The following is a 21,955-nucleotide window of genomic DNA, read 5'->3' on the forward strand; positions in this document are numbered from 1 at the left end:
AATGTGAACGCATGAGAAAAAGGGAAAAGATAAGTGAAGACTTACGGGCTGCAGAGCAGTAATGCAAAAGTTGGGAGTTGTGTATACAAATGGCAAAAAGGGTTAAATGGCTGGGTGGATTAATATCAGCGCAAAGGAGAAGTGAACTTGAGTTATACCTTTCATTCTCAATTTAATTTGACGTAGTGGTAAAGAGGAACAAATGTAAGCATTAGAGCAGTTGTATTTTGAACAGTGGAAGTGAAAGGATTTTTGTGCCTCACATATTAGAAGTTTGATTCTGGTCTAGAACAGGGAGTAATTTGTAAAAGCTGAGTGTAATTAACATGAACTGTTCCAGTGAAATAGGTTTAAGATATTTAGGTGCAAGTGGGGTGATGTCTGGGTGGAAAAAAATGTACTAATTTCTCTGTTAATTGGATGCCAGATTCACTTGATAGTTCTGCTTTTGTTGTAATATAGTTCATCTGGAAAATGAATTCTGTAAACTAGTGCTTACTTTGGCTTTCAATTTCTTATTTTGTGACTTCGCAGAATTTATGAATAACCATTTGGTGCACTTACTAGTAAAATTCAACTGCACAAAGAGCTTTGATTATGGGTTAACTTTTTGTTTCTTGCATTCTTGGTAAATGGAAGAAATGTTGGGGTTGCAATATTGAATATGTTGCTCACTTGTTATTCTTTGACTGTCTCTTTAGATGGAATTTCTGTGAAAAGATCTGCTGCAGGTTGGAATTAATTCTTTCCCATGAAGCATGGACTGGATAGACATGGTTATAGAGTAATTTTTTACCTGATGAACATGGGGGAGGGGAATCACTAACTGCCACCTCCATTAGGTGATAAAAAAGCTTACCTTCACCTTATGGTTGTAAGTGACATGATTTTTTAGATCTTCCATCCTGTTATTTGAAGAGAGAGAATCTGGCCTTGAATCAATGGGAAATGGAAGAGTATGGACTCGTGTTCAATTAGCATCCCAAATAAATGAGTACCCACTCCTTTAGAACGTGAAATGTGTGTAGTTCTTTAATTGCTGTATAAGTTTCTTGTGGTTAATAGCTAGGAACTGGTTTTGCAGCCAATACAAGAAATGTGCGTGTCTGCTTTTGCTATAACATATTCTAATGGAAGAGTTATAAACCAGGGTTGCCCATTAGCTTGGAACTTTGGGAAGTCATGTGCTTAATTTGACATGTCTAGGCTTATGACAGCTGAGCTGAAAGGGTTCTTTTCTGTGATGAAGGGGCGTGTGTCCAGGAAACGTGCCAAAGGGCCTGAGAATATGGGCACTGTTAGGGATGACTCAGGCTAAGGAAAACACAGGGCCTGTGGTTCCAGCACGTTGGGATGCAAACACAAGCCTGATGGATGTTCTGCAGAAAGATTCTTTGATTGGTGCTGTGACAGAACTTGCATTATTGCATTAGTGTTTTTGTTGTTTTGTCCCCCCTCCCAGCAAGTGGCTCTGCAAGCTCTGTTACAAGTAGTCTGTGGCAAAAAGAATGCATTCAAGGATTAACTGTATACTGTTGAAGTAATTGCAAGAGGTAATGGTTGGAAGGCGACTGCTATATTAGGTTGTAGAATGCATTGACTAGTACATGTATTTAGGAATGAAAACACATTTTTCCTTGTGATCTGAAAAAGGCAGAAACTTCAGTGTTTCAGTTGGAAAATGATTCCAAAGACAAATATTTTTTTAATACATCTGTACATGCATAATAATGTACACTGAGGATATTCTGCTGAGTCTGAAAAATCTCATTGCCTGTGTTTTTCATGGAGTACACTATGTCCAAACTGGAACGAGCAGCTTGACTCTGTTCTGCACTGGCTACCTGGCAGATTTTTTTTCCCTTTTTTTTTTTCCTTTGTGGTTGAACGTTAGATGGCTGACAAACCTTGATTAAAGGACATAAATGCGCCACATGCAAAACCACATGATTTCTTTGATTGCAGGGACCTTTTGGCCAGCTTGCATAAGGACTTGTGTTTAGAAGAGAACCTTTGGGCTCATCTGTATCTCCCTCCCCTCAAAGGGATGGCAGCCCGAGGACAGCTAGCATTCATCATGACGCCAAGAGACTTCAAAGGAGGTAAGCGCCTCAGAAATGCTCCCAGACAAAATGCACTCATCAGTCCTGCACCCCAGTGTGGTAATATTCTTCAGTGCAGCATTACCATCTCCTAAAAGTTTTTGTTCTTACTCCTTCCTGAAAATCTTTTGAGAGCTCTGTAAGGCTTTATCGGCTGGTTGCAGTCCTCATGGAGATTTGCATCTCTGTCAGTAACCCTTGTATTTTTGCTTAAGAATGTGCAAAAGTGTGAAGCGAAAGGTGCTAGCTACGCTGCCTGGCTTTGTGCTCAGATATATGCTCCCCTCCATCCCTTAGTTTGTCTTTCGTATTTTGGATGAGACTTAAAACTTGAGCTTTTCTCAATTCATGTTTCATTAAGATCAAGGGGGAAAAAACGGTGCTTGCTCTTCACAGTTTTAAAGTTAGCTTTTTTCTTTCTTTCTTTCTTTCTTTTTTTTAATTATTTTTAAAGTGGATCTCCTTTCATATCCAGCTAATTTCTGCCCAATTCTTTGTTTAGGTTTTTAGAGGGTGTTGTCCCAGGAAATGCATTTAGTTCTGCTGGAGGGATATATGTCTTCAGGAATCTTTTTTTTCCTGTCAGAGATGCCGTCTAGATGCAGCACAGCTGTTTGTATCTCTGAAATGCCTATAGAATAATTACTTAGTAGAAAGATAAATTAAGAACAAACAGTCGTTTGCCGTGGAAACAGAAATGAAAAAACAATAATCCCACGTTTACTTATTTATAAAACAAAAACAGAGCTCTCAGGGGTGATTTCTGACTCTCCCAAACCTCCTTTCAGATCATTCATAGGAAAGCTGAGCTACAGATCTTCTTTTTCTTGTTCTTATTCCAGTAAACATTATGTAAAACCCACTAAGAATGTATCTGAAAACATAAGGAAGAATTTTCATGCCTATTTTTTTTTTTTTTTCCCCACTTAAAAGAATATTTGAAAGTAGACCAGTAGTAAATATTAATTATGTTTGCTGAGCAGATTTTTTTTCTTGGAGTTTGGATTTGTAGAGGATTCAGTTGACAGTGAGTGCTCTCAGACCACATAAGCTATATCTGTTCCTAAGTCCTGTATGATTGCAGATACCCTGAGTAACAACTTTCGCCTTATTTTTCCTTTCATGATTTTACTGTGTTTTTTTTTTTTTTTTGCTATAAGTTTGACTTTATAAAACCTAGGCAAGAGCTTTCTGACTACTTCGATGACCACTATCTAGCTGGTGTTCCTATTAGGCTCTATTGTATCAGAGTAAAGCTCCTGAAGATTGGAGCTTAAATATGTTAAGGGCATCGTATAAAATAATATATCACCTAATTCTCTTCCAAAGTTATTTATGTTCAGATTTACCAATGCATATTATGATCAACTTGTAGCACATCCAGGCTTAAAATTTTTACAAGTTCTGGTAATGCTGATAGGTTAAATTAGCTTGATTTCTGTTTGTCTTTCAACAATTTTATTGTTGGTTTTTGTTGCTATTACTGTTTTCTTTCATTGGTGTTCTTATTTTTCTTTTCCAAATGCTGAGATTTCTGTTACAGTAATTAGCTGCCATGGTTCCATATGTACATATCTAATGTACAGTGCAGTTCAACTGTAGCAATTGATTTATTTCATAATATGTAGTCTTACCACAATGCATTATTTCTATATCCCTTCATCTGGTATTGAAAAAGGCAAAAGAGTTTTCAAATTAAAAAAAGAATAAAATTAAATGAATGAATTTTTCACAAAACTGGAAATATTTTTTTGGGGGAATTATTCTACCGCTTCTATTTATCTCTGCAAGATATTACCACATAATCCCCAATAAGAACAGCACATGAAGCTGGTGTAAAGCTTAGCAAGTCAAATCTGTTCCTGTGCAACAAACTAAAGAGGGTCACAAATATATTTTACCTTTATAGATGAGTTGCTATCTCCTGGGAGTCAATCATAAGGAAACAGGGGCAGTTATTATTTCTTCCATTTGAGTATCCTTCTAGTGTCAGTGACAGCATTTATTTGTTTTTTTTTGAGAGGTTGAGAACTGCTAGGCTGTTTTTTAGTCTGTTGGAGGATGTGCATTATAATAAAAAGGGCCCTAGTAGTAAATGGGAAGTGTTATATTATTAGGAGCCTCTGGAATTGATGGAATACTCAAATTAATTTCAAAGGTAAATCTAACTACTGCTTTGTGAGTGTTTCCTGGAGGGAACAGATATCCAAAACAATACTATTTCTCTTTGAAGCTTTTCAAATTGCTAGTAGAATTCAATCATTCATTTAAGCGGAAAAATTAATTTTAACTATATTCTTTAATTGTATACCAGTTTACGTACTTCAGCATGACAACATTCTCACATGTACTTTCTTGACAAATAGTTACTTTCATCTTCATTTATTACACAAAAATCTTCTTTCGCAGTTCTAATAGCTAAAAACATGGAAGTGGAATATTAATCTCCAAGCTAAAAGGTAGCTAAGTCACTGAAGCTGTTGCCATTTCAGATATTCTTCAACTTTATGAGAAAATGGGACAGAAATTGAAGACACTTATCTAAAAATAACGTGGACTGTTAGTTTGACAGGATAGTGGGGGGAGAAGGGGAGGGAGAGGACAACATTCCCCTGGATAAAACAGTAAAAGCCTGTGTGTTGTGATGTGAGGTGGAATTAGAAGGAAGATCATTAGCAGAAGAGTAGATTGTCCGAGGAGAATTTTAGTGAAGGATTCAGTGAATGAGAAAACTGCGTATGCTTCTTAGGGAGCGTAGGAATGCTTGATGGTGGAATTCTTGATTCCATAGTGAGACTGGAGAACTTTGTGTTCACCAGATACGCAAGAAAACCAATAGTACGTACTATTGTGTTTAAGAACGAGCTTGTTGTTAAACTGTTGTCTTAGCAGCGTGGTGTGAATAGGCAGTGAAAGATTTTTGTCTGGTTTTGTCTTCTGTAAAGACATTTCAAAAGCCTGTAAGAAAGGAAGTATCTAGATCCCTACTTAACAGCAGTTGTACAGACATGGAATCATAGAATCATCGAATGGCCTGGGTTGGAAAGGAGCACAGCGTTAATGTAGTTTCCACCCCCCTGCCGTATGCAGGGTCGCCAGCCAGTAGACCAGGCTGCCCAGAGCCACATCCAGCCGGGCCTTGAATGCCTCCAGGGATGGGGCATCCACAACCTGGCTCTGAAGTGGCAGAATTGAATTGTCCACTCACAATGGGAAGAACTTGGTTATTATCCGTTGCGCTGGGGAGCCCAGCTGTGGGCCCAGCGCTGCAGCTGTGGCCTCCTCAGAGCTGAGCAGAGGGGCAGGATAACCGCCCTTCACCTGCCGGTAGCACCCGGCCTCACGCAGCCCAGGACACCGTTCACCAAGGCAGCCTGGGCTCCTTGCTGGTTCAGCCTGGTGTCCAGCGGGACTCCCAGGCCTGCTCCTGCTGGCTAACCCCAGCTGTAGTGCGGGCTGAGGGTGTTCGTCCCAGGTGCAGAAATTTGTCCTTCCCCTGCCAGAAGCCTGTGGGGTTCCTGTCAGGAATGCAGCAGCGCCAGCAGTGGCGTGGCTGTAGGAAAAAGGGGAGAGAGCGTCACGGACGGGGAAGCAACAACCGCTACGAACGCATTTTTTGTGTTGTTTTCAGTCTTTGTATTTTATTTCCACAAAGAAATTGGACACTGATGACATGGGTCCATTGGGGCCAGCGTGCGTCCCAGGTGCTGCCTGGCCCCAGCCTCCTCAGCTCCAGCACTCTTCTATTCCGGCCGGCGGGGTGGCCTCTTCTTTGGTGACGCTGAGGCCTGTGAGTCGCTGGCCTTCCTCTTTGGGGCTCGCCGGGTCCCCTCAGGTGGGCTGGTGCCAGAGGGCCCCGCCACACTCTCTTCTGGCTCCTCGTGAGGCGCTGCCTGCTCTGTGGTGACAGTTGCAGGGTTGGAATGTGGGCGGCTGGGATGCCCATCGACCTCTTCTCTTGTCCTGCCCGGCATTTCGTCCCTGTTAGAGCTGGCAGGGCTGCTGGAGGGCGCTGGGCCAGGGACAGGTGCCTCCTCTGGTACGACGGCAGCCCTGGGCTCTGCTGTAGCGGCCTCCTGTGCCCCAGCAGCAGGGGGGACGTGGAGGCCCAGCAAGCGGTGAGCCGCCCTGGTGCACCTCTGCACGGCAAAGGCGATGAACTGCCGTACAAAGGGCACCGTGTGGCCGTGCAGGTCGGGATCCAGCATTTCTACCAAGATCCCCTCCGCCAAGCCTTCGAGGAGCAGGGCCCAGATGACACTGTGCACCAGTATGTTTACTTGTGGCTCCTCGGTGCCCAGGATGCGGCGCAGCTTGTGGCGCAGCCAGGAGCGCAGGGGCCGCAGCAGGGTCGGGTGCTCCCTGAAGAGGGAAGCCCAGGTGGCAGGTGAGAGGCCGCCCACAGGACGCGTGGGCACTGCGGGCCGTGGCCGGGCTGCCTGCCGAGTGGCGATGGATGCCTCTGCAGGTGGTCTGACCAGCAGCTCCTTGTAATTGTCGTCCGCTTGCACCGTGTGAATGATGGAGTTCACATCCCGTTTGCAAAGCGGGCACTGTGGCCTGGTGCTCGTCCACCGCTGGATGCAGGGAAAGCAGAACTGGTGGCAGCACGGCATGGCGTACGCCGCGCTGTCCCAGTTGTCCAGGCACACGGGGCAGCGGGTGTCTAATGCTGCCTCCATGCTTCCACCAGTTGCGGTGGGCCGGGGGGAGCGGGAGATGGCAACGCGCTCCCCAGCACTGGCGCTGCAGCAGCAGGTGTCACGCTGGAAGAGGACAAGAGGCATTAGTCACACACCGGCCTGGGACGGGTCCCTCAAGGTGTCCCCCCCGCGCCGGCAGTCCCTGTGCCGCCTACCTATGCTTCTGCACGCGCCTCTCTAGGATGTCCCGTCTGCCTGCTCAAGCAGGGTCGGGGTAAAGAACAGATGGCTCTGAGACGGCCGCTGGGAGCTGCGCGAACAGCACCCAGAGCACGTTCCAGCACCAAAGCTCGCCCTGTGCACGCTCCAGTCCTCGCACACACGCTCGGTCGGAGGTCAGGCACAAACTGGCGGGCTGAGCCGCTGCACCCGCTGTAAGGCCAGCGTGCACTATGAAGTCACAGTCTGTTGCCTGGAGATGTGTCAAGGCATGGCTTGGTCAAGCTGTTGGGCGTCACCTTCATTTGACCTTCACTTGGAGACATCACTGCCCACGTCACAGCGATTCCACCCACAGTCCACAGGCGGGTCATCGCAATGAGCCGTCCTCACCTGCAGCACGTGCTCCAGACCCGGCACAAGTTTCTGGGCTTTCCCCAGTGCCCCTGCCCACTCCCCTCGCCACATCTCGTGTGCTTGGCATTGGTGTTTCATGCCGGTCACCAGGGCTGTAGCCACATCGTCCCGTGAGCCCCATCAGGTCCCTCTGGTCATGGCACGCAGCCCCACGCATGTTCAGCCAGAGGATTTATTCAATAAAAGTCCATGTTTCTCTCTGATAGTTGGACTTGATGATCATGGAGGTCTTTTCCAACGTTAATGATTGTATGCTTTAACGCGTAACGCAATTGAGTGCCCACGGTGTTCGTAGTCCAGCGCAAATAACTTCCTTTTGTGATCAGTAAGTTCTATCCTTTCTCACATCCATTGTATTGGTCAAAAGAGTTATTAATCCCGTTGATTTATCCAGTGGTTCTCTTTGATGTCTAAGGCAATCCGTGTGTCATTTGCCTTGTTCTCTCGTGAAATGGTTTCTTTTGTTCTTCTGAGTCAACTTCTAATGTTTTGCATGCCATCTGACATTCAGGTTCCTTAGGTATTGGCACCTTTAGGTGATACGACAGGTAGTGGTTGTTGGTTGTTTCATTTTTTTATTTTTGTGAAATCTGCTGACATAAACCAGCAACATTCCCCTGGATAAAACAGTAAAAGCCTGTGTGTTGTGATGTGAGGTGGAATTAGAAGGAAGATCATTAGCAGAAGAGTAGATTGTCCGAGGAGAATTTTAGTGAAGGATTCAGTGAATGAGAAAACTGCGTATGCTTCTTAGGGAGCGTAGGAATGCTTGATGGTGGAATTCTTGATTCCATAGTGAGACTGGAGAACTTTGTGTTCACCAGATACGCAAGAAAACCAATAGTACGTACTATTGTGTTTAAGAACGAGCTTGTTGTTAAACTGTTGTCTTAGCAGCGTGGTGTGAATAGGCAGTGAAAGATTTTTGTCTGGTTTTGTCTTCTGTAAAGACATTTCAAAAGCCTGTAAGAAAGGAAGTATCTAGATCCCTACTTAACAGCAGTTGTACAGACATGGAATCATAGAATCATCGAATGGCCTGGGTTGGAAAGGAGCACAGCGTTAATGTAGTTTCCACCCCCCTGCCGTATGCAGGGTCGCCAGCCAGTAGACCAGGCTGCCCAGAGCCACATCCAGCCGGGCCTTGAATGCCTCCAGGGATGGGGCATCCACAACCTGGCTCTGAAGTGGCAGAATTGAATTGTCCACTCACAATGGGAAGAACTTGGTTATTATCCGTTGCGCTGGGGAGCCCAGCTGTGGGCCCAGCGCTGCAGCTGTGGCCTCCTCAGAGCTGAGCAGAGGGGCAGGATAACCGCCCTTCACCTGCCGGTAGCACCCGGCCTCACGCAGCCCAGGACACCGTTCACCAAGGCAGCCTGGGCTCCTTGCTGGTTCAGCCTGGTGTCCAGCGGGACTCCCAGGCCTGCTCCTGCTGGCTAACCCCAGCTGTAGTGCGGGCTGAGGGTGTTCGTCCCAGGTGCAGAAATTTGTCCTTCCCCTGCCAGAAGCCTGTGGGGTTCCTGTCAGGAATGCAGCAGCGCCAGCAGTGGCGTGGCTGTAGGAAAAAGGGGAGAGAGCGTCACGGACGGGGAAGCAACAACCGCTACGAACGCATTTTTTGTGTTGTTTTCAGTCTTTGTATTTTATTTCCACAAAGAAATTGGACACTGATGACATGGGTCCATTGGGGCCAGCGTGCGTCCCAGGTGCTGCCTGGCCCCAGCCTCCTCAGCTCCAGCACTCTTCTATTCCGGCCGGCGGGGTGGCCTCTTCTTTGGTGACGCTGAGGCCTGTGAGTCGCTGGCCTTCCTCTTTGGGGCTCGCCGGGTCCCCTCAGGTGGGCTGGTGCCAGAGGGCCCCGCCACACTCTCTTCTGGCTCCTCGTGAGGCGCTGCCTGCTCTGTGGTGACAGTTGCAGGGTTGGAATGTGGGCGGCTGGGATGCCCATCGACCTCTTCTCTTGTCCTGCCCGGCATTTCGTCCCTGTTAGAGCTGGCAGGGCTGCTGGAGGGCGCTGGGCCAGGGACAGGTGCCTCCTCTGGTACGACGGCAGCCCTGGGCTCTGCTGTAGCGGCCTCCTGTGCCCCAGCAGCAGGGGGGACGTGGAGGCCCAGCAAGCGGTGAGCCGCCCTGGTGCACCTCTGCACGGCAAAGGCGATGAACTGCCGTACAAAGGGCACCGTGTGGCCGTGCAGGTCGGGATCCAGCATTTCTACCAAGATCCCCTCCGCCAAGCCTTCGAGGAGCAGGGCCCAGATGACACTGTGCACCAGTATGTTTACTTGTGGCTCCTCGGTGCCCAGGATGCGGCGCAGCTTGTGGCGCAGCCAGGAGCGCAGGGGCCGCAGCAGGGTCGGGTGCTCCCTGAAGAGGGAAGCCCAGGTGGCAGGTGAGAGGCCGCCCACAGGACGCGTGGGCACTGCGGGCCGTGGCCGGGCTGCCTGCCGAGTGGCGATGGATGCCTCTGCAGGTGGTCTGACCAGCAGCTCCTTGTAATTGTCGTCCGCTTGCACCGTGTGAATGATGGAGTTCACATCCCGTTTGCAAAGCGGGCACTGTGGCCTGGTGCTCGTCCACCGCTGGATGCAGGGAAAGCAGAACTGGTGGCAGCACGGCATGGCGTACGCCGCGCTGTCCCAGTTGTCCAGGCACACGGGGCAGCGGGTGTCTAATGCTGCCTCCATGCTTCCACCAGTTGCGGTGGGCCGGGGGGAGCGGGAGATGGCAACGCGCTCCCCAGCACTGGCGCTGCAGCAGCAGGTGTCACGCTGGAAGAGGACAAGAGGCATTAGTCACACACCGGCCTGGGACGGGTCCCTCAAGGTGTCCCCCCCGCGCCGGCAGTCCCTGTGCCGCCTACCTATGCTTCTGCACGCGCCTCTCTAGGATGTCCCGTCTGCCTGCTCAAGCAGGGTCGGGGTAAAGAACAGATGGCTCTGAGACGGCCGCTGGGAGCTGCGCGAACAGCACCCAGAGCACGTTCCAGCACCAAAGCTCGCCCTGTGCACGCTCCAGTCCTCGCACACACGCTCGGTCGGAGGTCAGGCACAAACTGGCGGGCTGAGCCGCTGCACCCGCTGTAAGGCCAGCGTGCACTATGAAGTCACAGTCTGTTGCCTGGAGATGTGTCAAGGCATGGCTTGGTCAAGCTGTTGGGCGTCACCTTCATTTGACCTTCACTTGGAGACATCACTGCCCACGTCACAGCGATTCCACCCACAGTCCACAGGCGGGTCATCGCAATGAGCCGTCCTCACCTGCAGCACGTGCTCCAGACCCGGCACAAGTTTCTGGGCTTTCCCCAGTGCCCCTGCCCACTCCCCTCGCCACATCTCGTGTGCTTGGCATTGGTGTTTCATGCCGGTCACCAGGGCTGTAGCCACATCGTCCCGTGAGCCCCATCAGGTCCCTCTGGTCATGGCACGCAGCCCCACGCATGTTCAGCCAGAGGATTTATTCAATAAAAGTCCATGTTTCTCTCTGATAGTTGGACTTGATGATCATGGAGGTCTTTTCCAACGTTAATGATTGTATGCTTTAACGCGTAACGCAATTGAGTGCCCACGGTGTTCGTAGTCCAGCGCAAATAACTTCCTTTTGTGATCAGTAAGTTCTATCCTTTCTCACATCCATTGTATTGGTCAAAAGAGTTATTAATCCCGTTGATTTATCCAGTGGTTCTCTTTGATGTCTAAGGCAATCCGTGTGTCATTTGCCTTGTTCTCTCGTGAAATGGTTTCTTTTGTTCTTCTGAGTCAACTTCTAATGTTTTGCATGCCATCTGACATTCAGGTTCCTTAGGTATTGGCACCTTTAGGTGATACGACAGGTAGTGGTTGTTGGTTGTTTCATTTTTTTATTTTTGTGAAATCTGCTGACATAAACCAGCAACATTCCCCTGGATAAAACAGTAAAAGCCTGTGTGTTGTGATGTGAGGTGGAATTAGAAGGAAGATCATTAGCAGAAGAGTAGATTGTCCGAGGAGAATTTTAGTGAAGGATTCAGTGAATGAGAAAACTGCGTATGCTTCTTAGGGAGCGTAGGAATGCTTGATGGTGGAATTCTTGATTCCATAGTGAGACTGGAGAACTTTGTGTTCACCAGATACGCAAGAAAACCAATAGTACGTACTATTGTGTTTAAGAACGAGCTTGTTGTTAAACTGTTGTCTTAGCAGCGTGGTGTGAATAGGCAGTGAAAGATTTTTGTCTGGTTTTGTCTTCTGTAAAGACATTTCAAAAGCCTGTAAGAAAGGAAGTATCTAGATCCCTACTTAACAGCAGTTGTACAGACATGGAATCATAGAATCATCGAATGGCCTGGGTTGGAAAGGAGCACAGCGTTAATGTAGTTTCCACCCCCCTGCCGTATGCAGGGTCGCCAGCCAGTAGACCAGGCTGCCCAGAGCCACATCCAGCCGGGCCTTGAATGCCTCCAGGGATGGGGCATCCACAACCTGGCTCTGAAGTGGCAGAATTGAATTGTCCACTCACAATGGGAAGAACTTGGTTATTATCCGTTGCGCTGGGGAGCCCAGCTGTGGGCCCAGCGCTGCAGCTGTGGCCTCCTCAGAGCTGAGCAGAGGGGCAGGATAACCGCCCTTCACCTGCCGGTAGCACCCGGCCTCACGCAGCCCAGGACACCGTTCACCAAGGCAGCCTGGGCTCCTTGCTGGTTCAGCCTGGTGTCCAGCGGGACTCCCAGGCCTGCTCCTGCTGGCTAACCCCAGCTGTAGTGCGGGCTGAGGGTGTTCGTCCCAGGTGCAGAAATTTGTCCTTCCCCTGCCAGAAGCCTGTGGGGTTCCTGTCAGGAATGCAGCAGCGCCAGCAGTGGCGTGGCTGTAGGAAAAAGGGGAGAGAGCGTCACGGACGGGGAAGCAACAACCGCTACGAACGCATTTTTTGTGTTGTTTTCAGTCTTTGTATTTTATTTCCACAAAGAAATTGGACACTGATGACATGGGTCCATTGGGGCCAGCGTGCGTCCCAGGTGCTGCCTGGCCCCAGCCTCCTCAGCTCCAGCACTCTTCTATTCCGGCCGGCGGGGTGGCCTCTTCTTTGGTGACGCTGAGGCCTGTGAGTCGCTGGCCTTCCTCTTTGGGGCTCGCCGGGTCCCCTCAGGTGGGCTGGTGCCAGAGGGCCCCGCCACACTCTCTTCTGGCTCCTCGTGAGGCGCTGCCTGCTCTGTGGTGACAGTTGCAGGGTTGGAATGTGGGCGGCTGGGATGCCCATCGACCTCTTCTCTTGTCCTGCCCGGCATTTCGTCCCTGTTAGAGCTGGCAGGGCTGCTGGAGGGCGCTGGGCCAGGGACAGGTGCCTCCTCTGGTACGACGGCAGCCCTGGGCTCTGCTGTAGCGGCCTCCTGTGCCCCAGCAGCAGGGGGGACGTGGAGGCCCAGCAAGCGGTGAGCCGCCCTGGTGCACCTCTGCACGGCAAAGGCGATGAACTGCCGTACAAAGGGCACCGTGTGGCCGTGCAGGTCGGGATCCAGCATTTCTACCAAGATCCCCTCCGCCAAGCCTTCGAGGAGCAGGGCCCAGATGACACTGTGCACCAGTATGTTTACTTGTGGCTCCTCGGTGCCCAGGATGCGGCGCAGCTTGTGGCGCAGCCAGGAGCGCAGGGGCCGCAGCAGGGTCGGGTGCTCCCTGAAGAGGGAAGCCCAGGTGGCAGGTGAGAGGCCGCCCACAGGACGCGTGGGCACTGCGGGCCGTGGCCGGGCTGCCTGCCGAGTGGCGATGGATGCCTCTGCAGGTGGTCTGACCAGCAGCTCCTTGTAATTGTCGTCCGCTTGCACCGTGTGAATGATGGAGTTCACATCCCGTTTGCAAAGCGGGCACTGTGGCCTGGTGCTCGTCCACCGCTGGATGCAGGGAAAGCAGAACTGGTGGCAGCACGGCATGGCGTACGCCGCGCTGTCCCAGTTGTCCAGGCACACGGGGCAGCGGGTGTCTAATGCTGCCTCCATGCTTCCACCAGTTGCGGTGGGCCGGGGGGAGCGGGAGATGGCAACGCGCTCCCCAGCACTGGCGCTGCAGCAGCAGGTGTCACGCTGGAAGAGGACAAGAGGCATTAGTCACACACCGGCCTGGGACGGGTCCCTCAAGGTGTCCCCCCCGCGCCGGCAGTCCCTGTGCCGCCTACCTATGCTTCTGCACGCGCCTCTCTAGGATGTCCCGTCTGCCTGCTCAAGCAGGGTCGGGGTAAAGAACAGATGGCTCTGAGACGGCCGCTGGGAGCTGCGCGAACAGCACCCAGAGCACGTTCCAGCACCAAAGCTCGCCCTGTGCACGCTCCAGTCCTCGCACACACGCTCGGTCGGAGGTCAGGCACAAACTGGCGGGCTGAGCCGCTGCACCCGCTGTAAAGCCAGCGTGCACTATGAAGTCACAGTCTGTTGCCTGGAGATGTGTCAAGGCATGGCTTGGTCAAGCTGTTGGGCGTCACCTTCATTTGACCTTCACTTGGAGACATCACTGCCCACGTCACAGCGATTCCACCCACAGTCCACAGGCGGGTCATCGCAATGAGCCGTCCTCACCTGCAGCACGTGCTCCAGACCCGGCACAAGTTTCTGGGCTTTCCCCAGTGCCCCTGCCCACTCCCCTCGCCACATCTCGTGTGCTTGGCATTGGTGTTTCATGCCGGTCACCAGGGCTGTAGCCACATCGTCCCGTGAGCCCCATCAGGTCCCTCTGGTCATGGCACGCAGCCCCACGCATGTTCAGCCAGAGGATTTATTCAATAAAAGTCCATGTTTCTCTCTGATAGTTGGACTTGATGATCATGGAGGTCTTTTCCAACGTTAATGATTGTATGCTTTAACGCGTAACGCAATTGAGTGCCCACGGTGTTCGTAGTCCAGCGCAAATAACTTCCTTTTGTGATCAGTAAGTTCTATCCTTTCTCACATCCATTGTATTGGTCAAAAGAGTTATTAATCCCGTTGATTTATCCAGTGGTTCTCTTTGATGTCTAAGGCAATCCGTGTGTCATTTGCCTTGTTCTCTCGTGAAATGGTTTCTTTTGTTCTTCTGAGTCAACTTCTAATGTTTTGCATGCCATCTGACATTCAGGTTCCTTAGGTATTGGCACCTTTAGGTGATACGACAGGTAGTGGTTGTTGGTTGTTTCATTTTTTTATTTTTGTGAAATCTGCTGACATAAACCAGCAACATTCCTCTGGATAAAACAGTAAAAGCCTGTGTGTTGTGATGTGAGGTGGAATTAGAAGGAAGATCATTAGCAGAAGAGTAGATTGTCCGAGGAGAATTTTAGTGAAGGATTCAGTGAATGAGAAAACTGCGTATGCTTCTTAGGGAGCGTAGGAATGCTTGATGGTGGAATTCTTGATTCCATAGTGAGACTGGAGAACTTTGTGTTCACCAGATACGCAAGAAAACCAATAGTACGTACTATTGTGTTTAAGAACGAGCTTGTTGTTAAACTGTTGTCTTAGCAGCGTGGTGTGAATAGGCAGTGAAAGATTTTTGTCTGGTTTTGTCTTCTGTAAAGACATTTCAAAAGCCTGTAAGAAAGGAAGTATCTAGATCCCTACTTAACAGCAGTTGTACAGACATGGAATCATAGAATCATCGAATGGCCTGGGTTGGAAAGGAGCACAGCGTTAATGTAGTTTCCACCCCCCTGCCGTATGCAGGGTCGCCAGCCAGTAGACCAGGCTGCCCAGAGCCACATCCAGCCGGGCCTTGAATGCCTCCAGGGATGGGGCATCCACAACCTGGCTCTGAAGTGGCAGAATTGAATTGTCCACTCACAATGGGAAGAACTTGGTTATTATCCGTTGCGCTGGGGAGCCCAGCTGTGGGCCCAGCGCTGCAGCTGTGGCCTCCTCAGAGCTGAGCAGAGGGGCAGGATAACCGCCCTTCACCTGCCGGTAGCACCCGGCCTCACGCAGCCCAGGACACCGTTCACCAAGGCAGCCTGGGCTCCTTGCTGGTTCAGCCTGGTGTCCAGCGGGACTCCCAGGCCTGCTCCTGCTGGCTAACCCCAGCTGTAGTGCGGGCTGAGGGTGTTCGTCCCAGGTGCAGAAATTTGTCCTTCCCCTGCCAGAAGCCTGTGGGGTTCCTGTCAGGAATGCAGCAGCGCCAGCAGTGGCGTGGCTGTAGGAAAAAGGGGAGAGAGCGTCACGGACGGGGAAGCAACAACCGCTACGAACGCATTTTTTGTGTTGTTTTCAGTCTTTGTATTTTATTTCCACAAAGAAATTGGACACTGATGACATGGGTCCATTGGGGCCAGCGTGCGTCCCAGGTGCTGCCTGGCCCCAGCCTCCTCAGCTCCAGCACTCTTCTATTCCGGCCGGCGGGGTGGCCTCTTCTTTGGTGACGCTGAGGCCTGTGAGTCGCTGGCCTTCCTCTTTGGGGCTCGCCGGGTCCCCTCAGGTGGGCTGGTGCCAGAGGGCCCCGCCACACTCTCTTCTGGCTCCTCGTGAGGCGCTGCCTGCTCTGTGGTGACAGTTGCAGGGTTGGAATGTGGGCGGCTGGGATGCCCATCGACCTCTTCTCTTGTCCTGCCCGGCATTTCGTCCCTGTTAGAGCTGGCAGGGCTGCTGGAGGGCGCTGGGCCAGGGACAGGTGCCTCCTCTGGTACGACGGCAGCCCTGGGCTCTGCTGTAGCGGCCTCCTGTGCCCCAGCAGCAGGGGGGACGTGGAGGCCCAGCAAGCGGTGAGCCGCCCTGGTGCACCTCTGCACGGCAAAGGCGATGAACTGCCGTACAAAGGGCACCGTGTGGCCGTGCAGGTCGGGATCCAGCATTTCTACCAAGATCCCCTCCGCCAAGCCTTCGAGGAGCAGGGCCCAGATGACACTGTGCACCAGTATGTTTACTTGTGGCTCCTCGGTGCCCAGGATGCGGCGCAGCTTGTGGCGCAGCCAGGAGCGCAGGGGCCGCAGCAGGGTCGGGTGCTCCCTGAAGAGGGAAGCCCAGGTGGCAGGTGAGAGGCCGCCCACAGGACGCGTGGGCACTGCGGGCCGTGGCCGGGCTGCCTGCCGAGTGGCGATGGATGCCTCTGCAGGTGGTCTGACCAGCAGCTCCTTGTAATTGTCGTCCGCTTGCACCGTGTGAATGATGGAGTTCACATCCCGTTTGCAAAGCGGGCACTGTGGCCTGGTGCTCGTCCACCGCTGGATGCAGGGAAAGCAGAACTGGTGGCAGCACGGCATGGCATACGCCGCGCTGTCCCAGTTGTCCAGGCACACGGGGCAGCGGGTGTCTAATGCTGCCTCCATGCTTCCACCAGTTGCGGTGGGCCGGGGGGAGCGGGAGATGGCAACGCGCTCCCCAGCACTGGCGCTGCAGCAGCAGGTGTCACGCTGGAAGAGGACAAGAGGCATTAGTCACACACCGGCCTGGGACGGGTCCCTCAAGGTGTCCCCCCCGCGCCGGCAGTCCCTGTGCCGCCTACCTATGCTTCTGCACGCGCCTCTCTAGGATGTCCCGTCTGCCTGCTCAAGCAGGGTCGGGGTAAAGAACAGATGGCTCTGAGACGGCCGCTGGGAGCTGCGCGAACAGCACCCAGAGCACGTTCCAGCACCAAAGCTCGCCCTGTGCACGCTCCAGTCCTCGCACACACGCTCGGTCGGAGGTCAGGCACAAACTGGCGGGCTGAGCCGCTGCACCCGCTGTAAGGCCAGCGTGCACTATGAAGTCACAGTCTGTTGCCTGGAGATGTGTCAAGGCATGGCTTGGTCAAGCTGTTGGGCGTCACCTTCATTTGACCTTCACTTGGAGACATCACTGCCCACGTCACAGCGATTCCACCCACAGTCCACAGGCGGGTCATCGCAATGAGCCGTCCTCACCTGCAGCACGTGCTCCAGACCCGGCACAAGTTTCTGGGCTTTCCCCAGTGCCCCTGCCCACTCCCCTCGCCACATCTCGTGTGCTTGGCATTGGTGTTTCATGCCGGTCACCAGGGCTGTAGCCACATCGTCCCGTGAGCCCCATCAGGTCCCTCTGGTCATGGCACGCAGCCCCACGCATGTTCAGCCAGAGGATTTATTCAATAAAAGTCCATGTTTCTCTCTGATAGTTGGACTTGATGATCATGGAGGTCTTTTCCAACGTTAATGATTGTATGCTTTAACGCGTAACGCAATTGAGTGCCCACGGTGTTCGTAGTCCAGCGCAAATAACTTCCTTTTGTGATCAGTAAGTTCTATCCTTTCTCACATCCATTGTATTGGTCAAAAGAGTTATTAATCCCGTTGATTTATCCAGTGGTTCTCTTTGATGTCTAAGGCAATCCGTGTGTCATTTGCCTTGTTCTCTCGTGAAATGGTTTCTTTTGTTCTTCTGAGTCAACTTCTAATGTTTTGCATGCCATCTGACATTCAGGTTCCTTAGGTATTGGCACCTTTAGGTGATACGACAGGTAGTGGTTGTTGGTTGTTTCATTTTTTTATTTTTGTGAAATCTGCTGACATAAACCAGCAACATTCCTCTGGATAAAACAGTAAAAGCCTGTGTGTTGTGATGTGAGGTGGAATTAGAAGGAAGATCATTAGCAGAAGAGTAGATTGTCCGAGGAGAATTTTAGTGAAGGATTCAGTGAATGAGAAAACTGCGTATGCTTCTTAGGGAGCGTAGGAATGCTTGATGGTGGAATTCTTGATTCCATAGTGAGACTGGAGAACTTTGTGTTCACCAGATACGCAAGAAAACCAATAGTACGTACTATTGTGTTTAAGAACGAGCTTGTTGTTAAACTGTTGTCTTAGCAGCGTGGTGTGAATAGGCAGTGAAAGATTTTTGTCTGGTTTTGTCTTCTGTAAAGACATTTCAAAAGCCTGTAAGAAAGGAAGTATCTAGATCCCTACTTAACAGCAGTTGTACAGACATGGAATCATAGAATCATCGAATGGCCTGGGTTGGAAAGGAGCACAGCGTTAATGTAGTTTCCACCCCCCTGCCGTATGCAGGGTCGCCAGCCAGTAGACCAGGCTGCCCAGAGCCACATCCAGCCGGGCCTTGAATGCCTCCAGGGATGGGGCATCCACAACCTGGCTCTGAAGTGGCAGAATTGAATTGTCCACTCACAATGGGAAGAACTTGGTTATTATCCGTTGCGCTGGGGAGCCCAGCTGTGGGCCCAGCGCTGCAGCTGTGGCCTCCTCAGAGCTGAGCAGAGGGGCAGGATAACCGCCCTTCACCTGCCGGTAGCACCCGGCCTCACGCAGCCCAGGACACCGTTCACCAAGGCAGCCTGGGCTCCTTGCTGGTTCAGCCTGGTGTCCAGCGGGACTCCCAGGCCTGCTCCTGCTGGCTAACCCCAGCTGTAGTGCGGGCTGAGGGTGTTCGTCCCAGGTGCAGAAATTTGTCCTTCCCCTGCCAGAAGCCTGTGGGGTTCCTGTCAGGAATGCAGCAGCGCCAGCAGTGGCGTGGCTGTAGGAAAAAGGGGAGAGAGCGTCACGGACGGGGAAGCAACAACCGCTACGAACGCATTTTTTGTGTTGTTTTCAGTCTTTGTATTTTATTTCCACAAAGAAATTGGACACTGATGACATGGGTCCATTGGGGCCAGCGTGCGTCCCAGGTGCTGCCTGGCCCCAGCCTCCTCAGCTCCAGCACTCTTCTATTCCGGCCGGCGGGGTGGCCTCTTCTTTGGTGACGCTGAGGCCTGTGAGTCGCTGGCCTTCCTCTTTGGGGCTCGCCGGGTCCCCTCAGGTGGGCTGGTGCCAGAGGGCCCCGCCACACTCTCTTCTGGCTCCTCGTGAGGCGCTGCCTGCTCTGTGGTGACAGTTGCAGGGTTGGAATGTGGGCGGCTGGGATGCCCATCGACCTCTTCTCTTGTCCTGCCCGGCATTTCGTCCCTGTTAGAGCTGGCAGGGCTGCTGGAGGGCGCTGGGCCAGGGACAGGTGCCTCCTCTGGTACGACGGCAGCCCTGGGCTCTGCTGTAGCGGCCTCCTGTGCCCCAGCAGCAGGGGGGACGTGGAGGCCCAGCAAGCGGTGAGCCGCCCTGGTGCACCTCTGCACGGCAAAGGCGATGAACTGCCGTACAAAGGGCACCGTGTGGCCGTGCAGGTCGGGATCCAGCATTTCTACCAAGATCCCCTCCGCCAAGCCTTCGAGGAGCAGGGCCCAGATGACACTGTGCACCAGTATGTTTACTTGTGGCTCCTCGGTGCCCAGGATGCGGCGCAGCTTGTGGCGCAGCCAGGAGCGCAGGGGCCGCAGCAGGGTCGGGTGCTCCCTGAAGAGGGAAGCCCAGGTGGCAGGTGAGAGGCCGCCCACAGGACGCGTGGGCACTGCGGGCCGTGGCCGGGCTGCCTGCCGAGTGGCGATGGATGCCTCTGCAGGTGGTCTGACCAGCAGCTCCTTGTAATTGTCGTCCGCTTGCACCGTGTGAATGATGGAGTTCACATCCCGTTTGCAAAGCGGGCACTGTGGCCTGGTGCTCGTCCACCGCTGGATGCAGGGAAAGCAGAACTGGTGGCAGCACGGCATGGCGTACGCCGCGCTGTCCCAGTTGTCCAGGCACACGGGGCAGCGGGTGTCTAATGCTGCCTCCATGCTTCCACCAGTTGCGGTGGGCCGGGGGGAGCGGGAGATGGCAACGCGCTCCCCAGCACTGGCGCTGCAGCAGCAGGTGTCACGCTGGAAGAGGACAAGAGGCATTAGTCACACACCGGCCTGGGACGGGTCCCTCAAGGTGTCCCCCCCGCGCCGGCAGTCCCTGTGCCGCCTACCTATGCTTCTGCACGCGCCTCTCTAGGATGTCCCGTCTGCCTGCTCAAGCAGGGTCGGGGTAAAGAACAGATGGCTCTGAGACGGCCGCTGGGAGCTGCGCGAACAGCACCCAGAGCACGTTCCAGCACCAAAGCTCGCCCTGTGCACGCTCCAGTCCTCGCACACACGCTCGGTCGGAGGTCAGGCACAAACTGGCGGGCTGAGCCGCTGCACCCGCTGTAAGGCCAGCGTGCACTATGAAGTCACAGTCTGTTGCCTGGAGATGTGTCAAGGCATGGCTTGGTCAAGCTGTTGGGCGTCACCTTCATTTGACCTTCACTTGGAGACATCACTGCCCACGTCACAGCGATTCCACCCACAGTCCACAGGCGGGTCATCGCAATGAGCCGTCCTCACCTGCAGCACGTGCTCCAGACCCGGCACAAGTTTCTGGGCTTTCCCCAGTGCCCCTGCCCACTCCCCTCGCCACATCTCGTGTGCTTGGCATTGGTGTTTCATGCCGGTCACCAGGGCTGTAGCCACATCGTCCCGTGAGCCCCATCAGGTCCCTCTGGTCATGGCACGCAGCCCCACGCATGTTCAGCCAGAGGATTTATTCAATAAAAGTCCATGTTTCTCTCTGATAGTTGGACTTGATGATCATGGAGGTCTTTTCCAACGTTAATGATTGTATGCTTTAACGCGTAACGCAATTGAGTGCCCACGGTGTTCGTAGTCCAGCGCAAATAACTTCCTTTTGTGATCAGTAAGTTCTATCCTTTCTCACATCCATTGTATTGGTCAAAAGAGTTATTAATCCCGTTGATTTATCCAGTGGTTCTCTTTGATGTCTAAGGCAATCCGTGTGTCATTTGCCTTGTTCTCTCGTGAAATGGTTTCTTTTGTTCTTCTGAGTCAACTTCTAATGTTTTGCATGCCATCTGACATTCAGGTTCCTTAGGTATTGGCACCTTTAGGTGATACGACAGGTAGTGGTTGTTGGTTGTTTCATTTTTTTATTTTTGTGAAATCTGCTGACATAAACCAGCAACATTCCTCTGGATAAAACAGTAAAAGCCTGTGTGTTGTGATGTGAGGTGGAATTAGAAGGAAGATCATTAGCAGAAGAGTAGATTGTCCGAGGAGAATTTTAGTGAAGGATTCAGTGAATGAGAAAACTGCGTATGCTTCTTAGGGAGCGTAGGAATGCTTGATGGTGGAATTCTTGATTCCATAGTGAGACTGGAGAACTTTGTGTTCACCAGATACGCAAGAAAACCAATAGTACGTACTATTGTGTTTAAGAACGAGCTTGTTGTTAAACTGTTGTCTTAGCAGCGTGGTGTGAATAGGCAGTGAAAGATTTTTGTCTGGTTTTGTCTTCTGTAAAGACATTTCAAAAGCCTGTAAGAAAGGAAGTATCTAGATCCCTACTTAACAGCAGTTGTACAGACATGGAATCATAGAATCATCGAATGGCCTGGGTTGGAAAGGAGCACAGCGTTAATGTAGTTTCCACCCCCCTGCCGTATGCAGGGTCGCCAGCCAGTAGACCAGGCTGCCCAGAGCCACATCCAGCCGGGCCTTGAATGCCTCCAGGGATGGGGCATCCACAACCTGGCTCTGAAGTGGCAGAATTGAATTGTCCACTCACAATGGGAAGAACTTGGTTATTATCCGTTGCGCTGGGGAGCCCAGCTGTGGGCCCAGCGCTGCAGCTGTGGCCTCCTCAGAGCTGAGCAGAGGGGCAGGATAACCGCCCTTCACCTGCCGGTAGCACCCGGCCTCACGCAGCCCAGGACACCGTTCACCAAGGCAGCCTGGGCTCCTTGCTGGTTCAGCCTGGTGTCCAGCGGGACTCCCAGGCCTGCTCCTGCTG

At 52.2% G+C, this 21,955-nt stretch overlaps 6 protein-coding genes across 9 annotated transcripts in view; 1 reads left to right on the forward strand and 5 right to left on the reverse strand.

Annotated features, from left to right (window-relative positions):
• Positions 1-21,955, forward strand: part of STK24 (serine/threonine kinase 24) — a 138,835-nt gene that overhangs the window by 22,485 nt on the left and 94,395 nt on the right. For 3 of the 4 annotated variants that reach the window (XM_090129523.1, XM_090129514.1, XM_090129507.1), the window contains one exon: positions 1,966-2,102. The exons of the other annotated variant lie outside the window; for it this stretch is intronic. Coding sequence is in view for 2 of the 3 variants with exons in the window: in XM_090129507.1 (XP_089985633.1) it covers positions 1,966-2,102 (137 nt within the window). In the remaining variant the exon portion in view is untranslated. The remainder of the gene's footprint in view (positions 1-1,965; positions 2,103-21,955) is intronic. 4 annotated transcript variants of the gene reach the window in all.
• On the reverse strand, positions 5,846-6,784 carry LOC149920103 (E3 ubiquitin-protein ligase Topors-like). The gene has a single exon (XM_090129530.1). It carries the CDS (start codon positions 6,782-6,784, stop codon positions 5,846-5,848), a length of 939 nt encoding a protein of 312 aa, XP_089985656.1.
• Positions 9,130-10,068, reverse strand: LOC149920104 (E3 ubiquitin-protein ligase Topors-like). Its single transcript, XM_090129540.1, has one exon. The coding sequence runs from the start codon at positions 10,066-10,068 to the stop codon at positions 9,130-9,132; it is 939 nt and encodes a 312-aa protein (XP_089985666.1).
• On the reverse strand, positions 12,414-13,352 carry LOC149920105 (E3 ubiquitin-protein ligase Topors-like). Its single transcript, XM_090129553.1, has one exon. It carries the CDS (start codon positions 13,350-13,352, stop codon positions 12,414-12,416), a length of 939 nt encoding a protein of 312 aa, XP_089985679.1.
• LOC149920106 (E3 ubiquitin-protein ligase Topors-like) lies at positions 15,698-16,636 on the reverse strand. Its single transcript, XM_090129561.1, has one exon. It carries the CDS (start codon positions 16,634-16,636, stop codon positions 15,698-15,700), a length of 939 nt encoding a protein of 312 aa, XP_089985687.1.
• On the reverse strand, positions 18,982-19,920 carry LOC149920107 (E3 ubiquitin-protein ligase Topors-like). Its single transcript, XM_090129573.1, has one exon. It carries the CDS (start codon positions 19,918-19,920, stop codon positions 18,982-18,984), a length of 939 nt encoding a protein of 312 aa, XP_089985699.1.

Source organism: Phasianus colchicus, chromosome 1, assembly GCF_987193195.1.
Source record: "Phasianus colchicus chromosome 1, bPhaCol1.hap1.1, whole genome shotgun sequence".
Taxonomy (NCBI): Eukaryota; Metazoa; Chordata; class Aves; order Galliformes; family Phasianidae; genus Phasianus; species Phasianus colchicus.

Coding starts and splice junctions, on each gene's coding strand:
- LOC149920107 (XM_090129573.1), bottom strand. CDS start 19,920: ATGGAGGCAGCATTAGACACCCGCTGCCCCGTGTGCCTGGACAACTGG.
- LOC149920104 (XM_090129540.1), bottom strand. CDS start 10,068: ATGGAGGCAGCATTAGACACCCGCTGCCCCGTGTGCCTGGACAACTGG.
- LOC149920105 (XM_090129553.1), bottom strand. CDS start 13,352: ATGGAGGCAGCATTAGACACCCGCTGCCCCGTGTGCCTGGACAACTGG.
- LOC149920106 (XM_090129561.1), bottom strand. CDS start 16,636: ATGGAGGCAGCATTAGACACCCGCTGCCCCGTGTGCCTGGACAACTGG.
- LOC149920103 (XM_090129530.1), bottom strand. CDS start 6,784: ATGGAGGCAGCATTAGACACCCGCTGCCCCGTGTGCCTGGACAACTGG.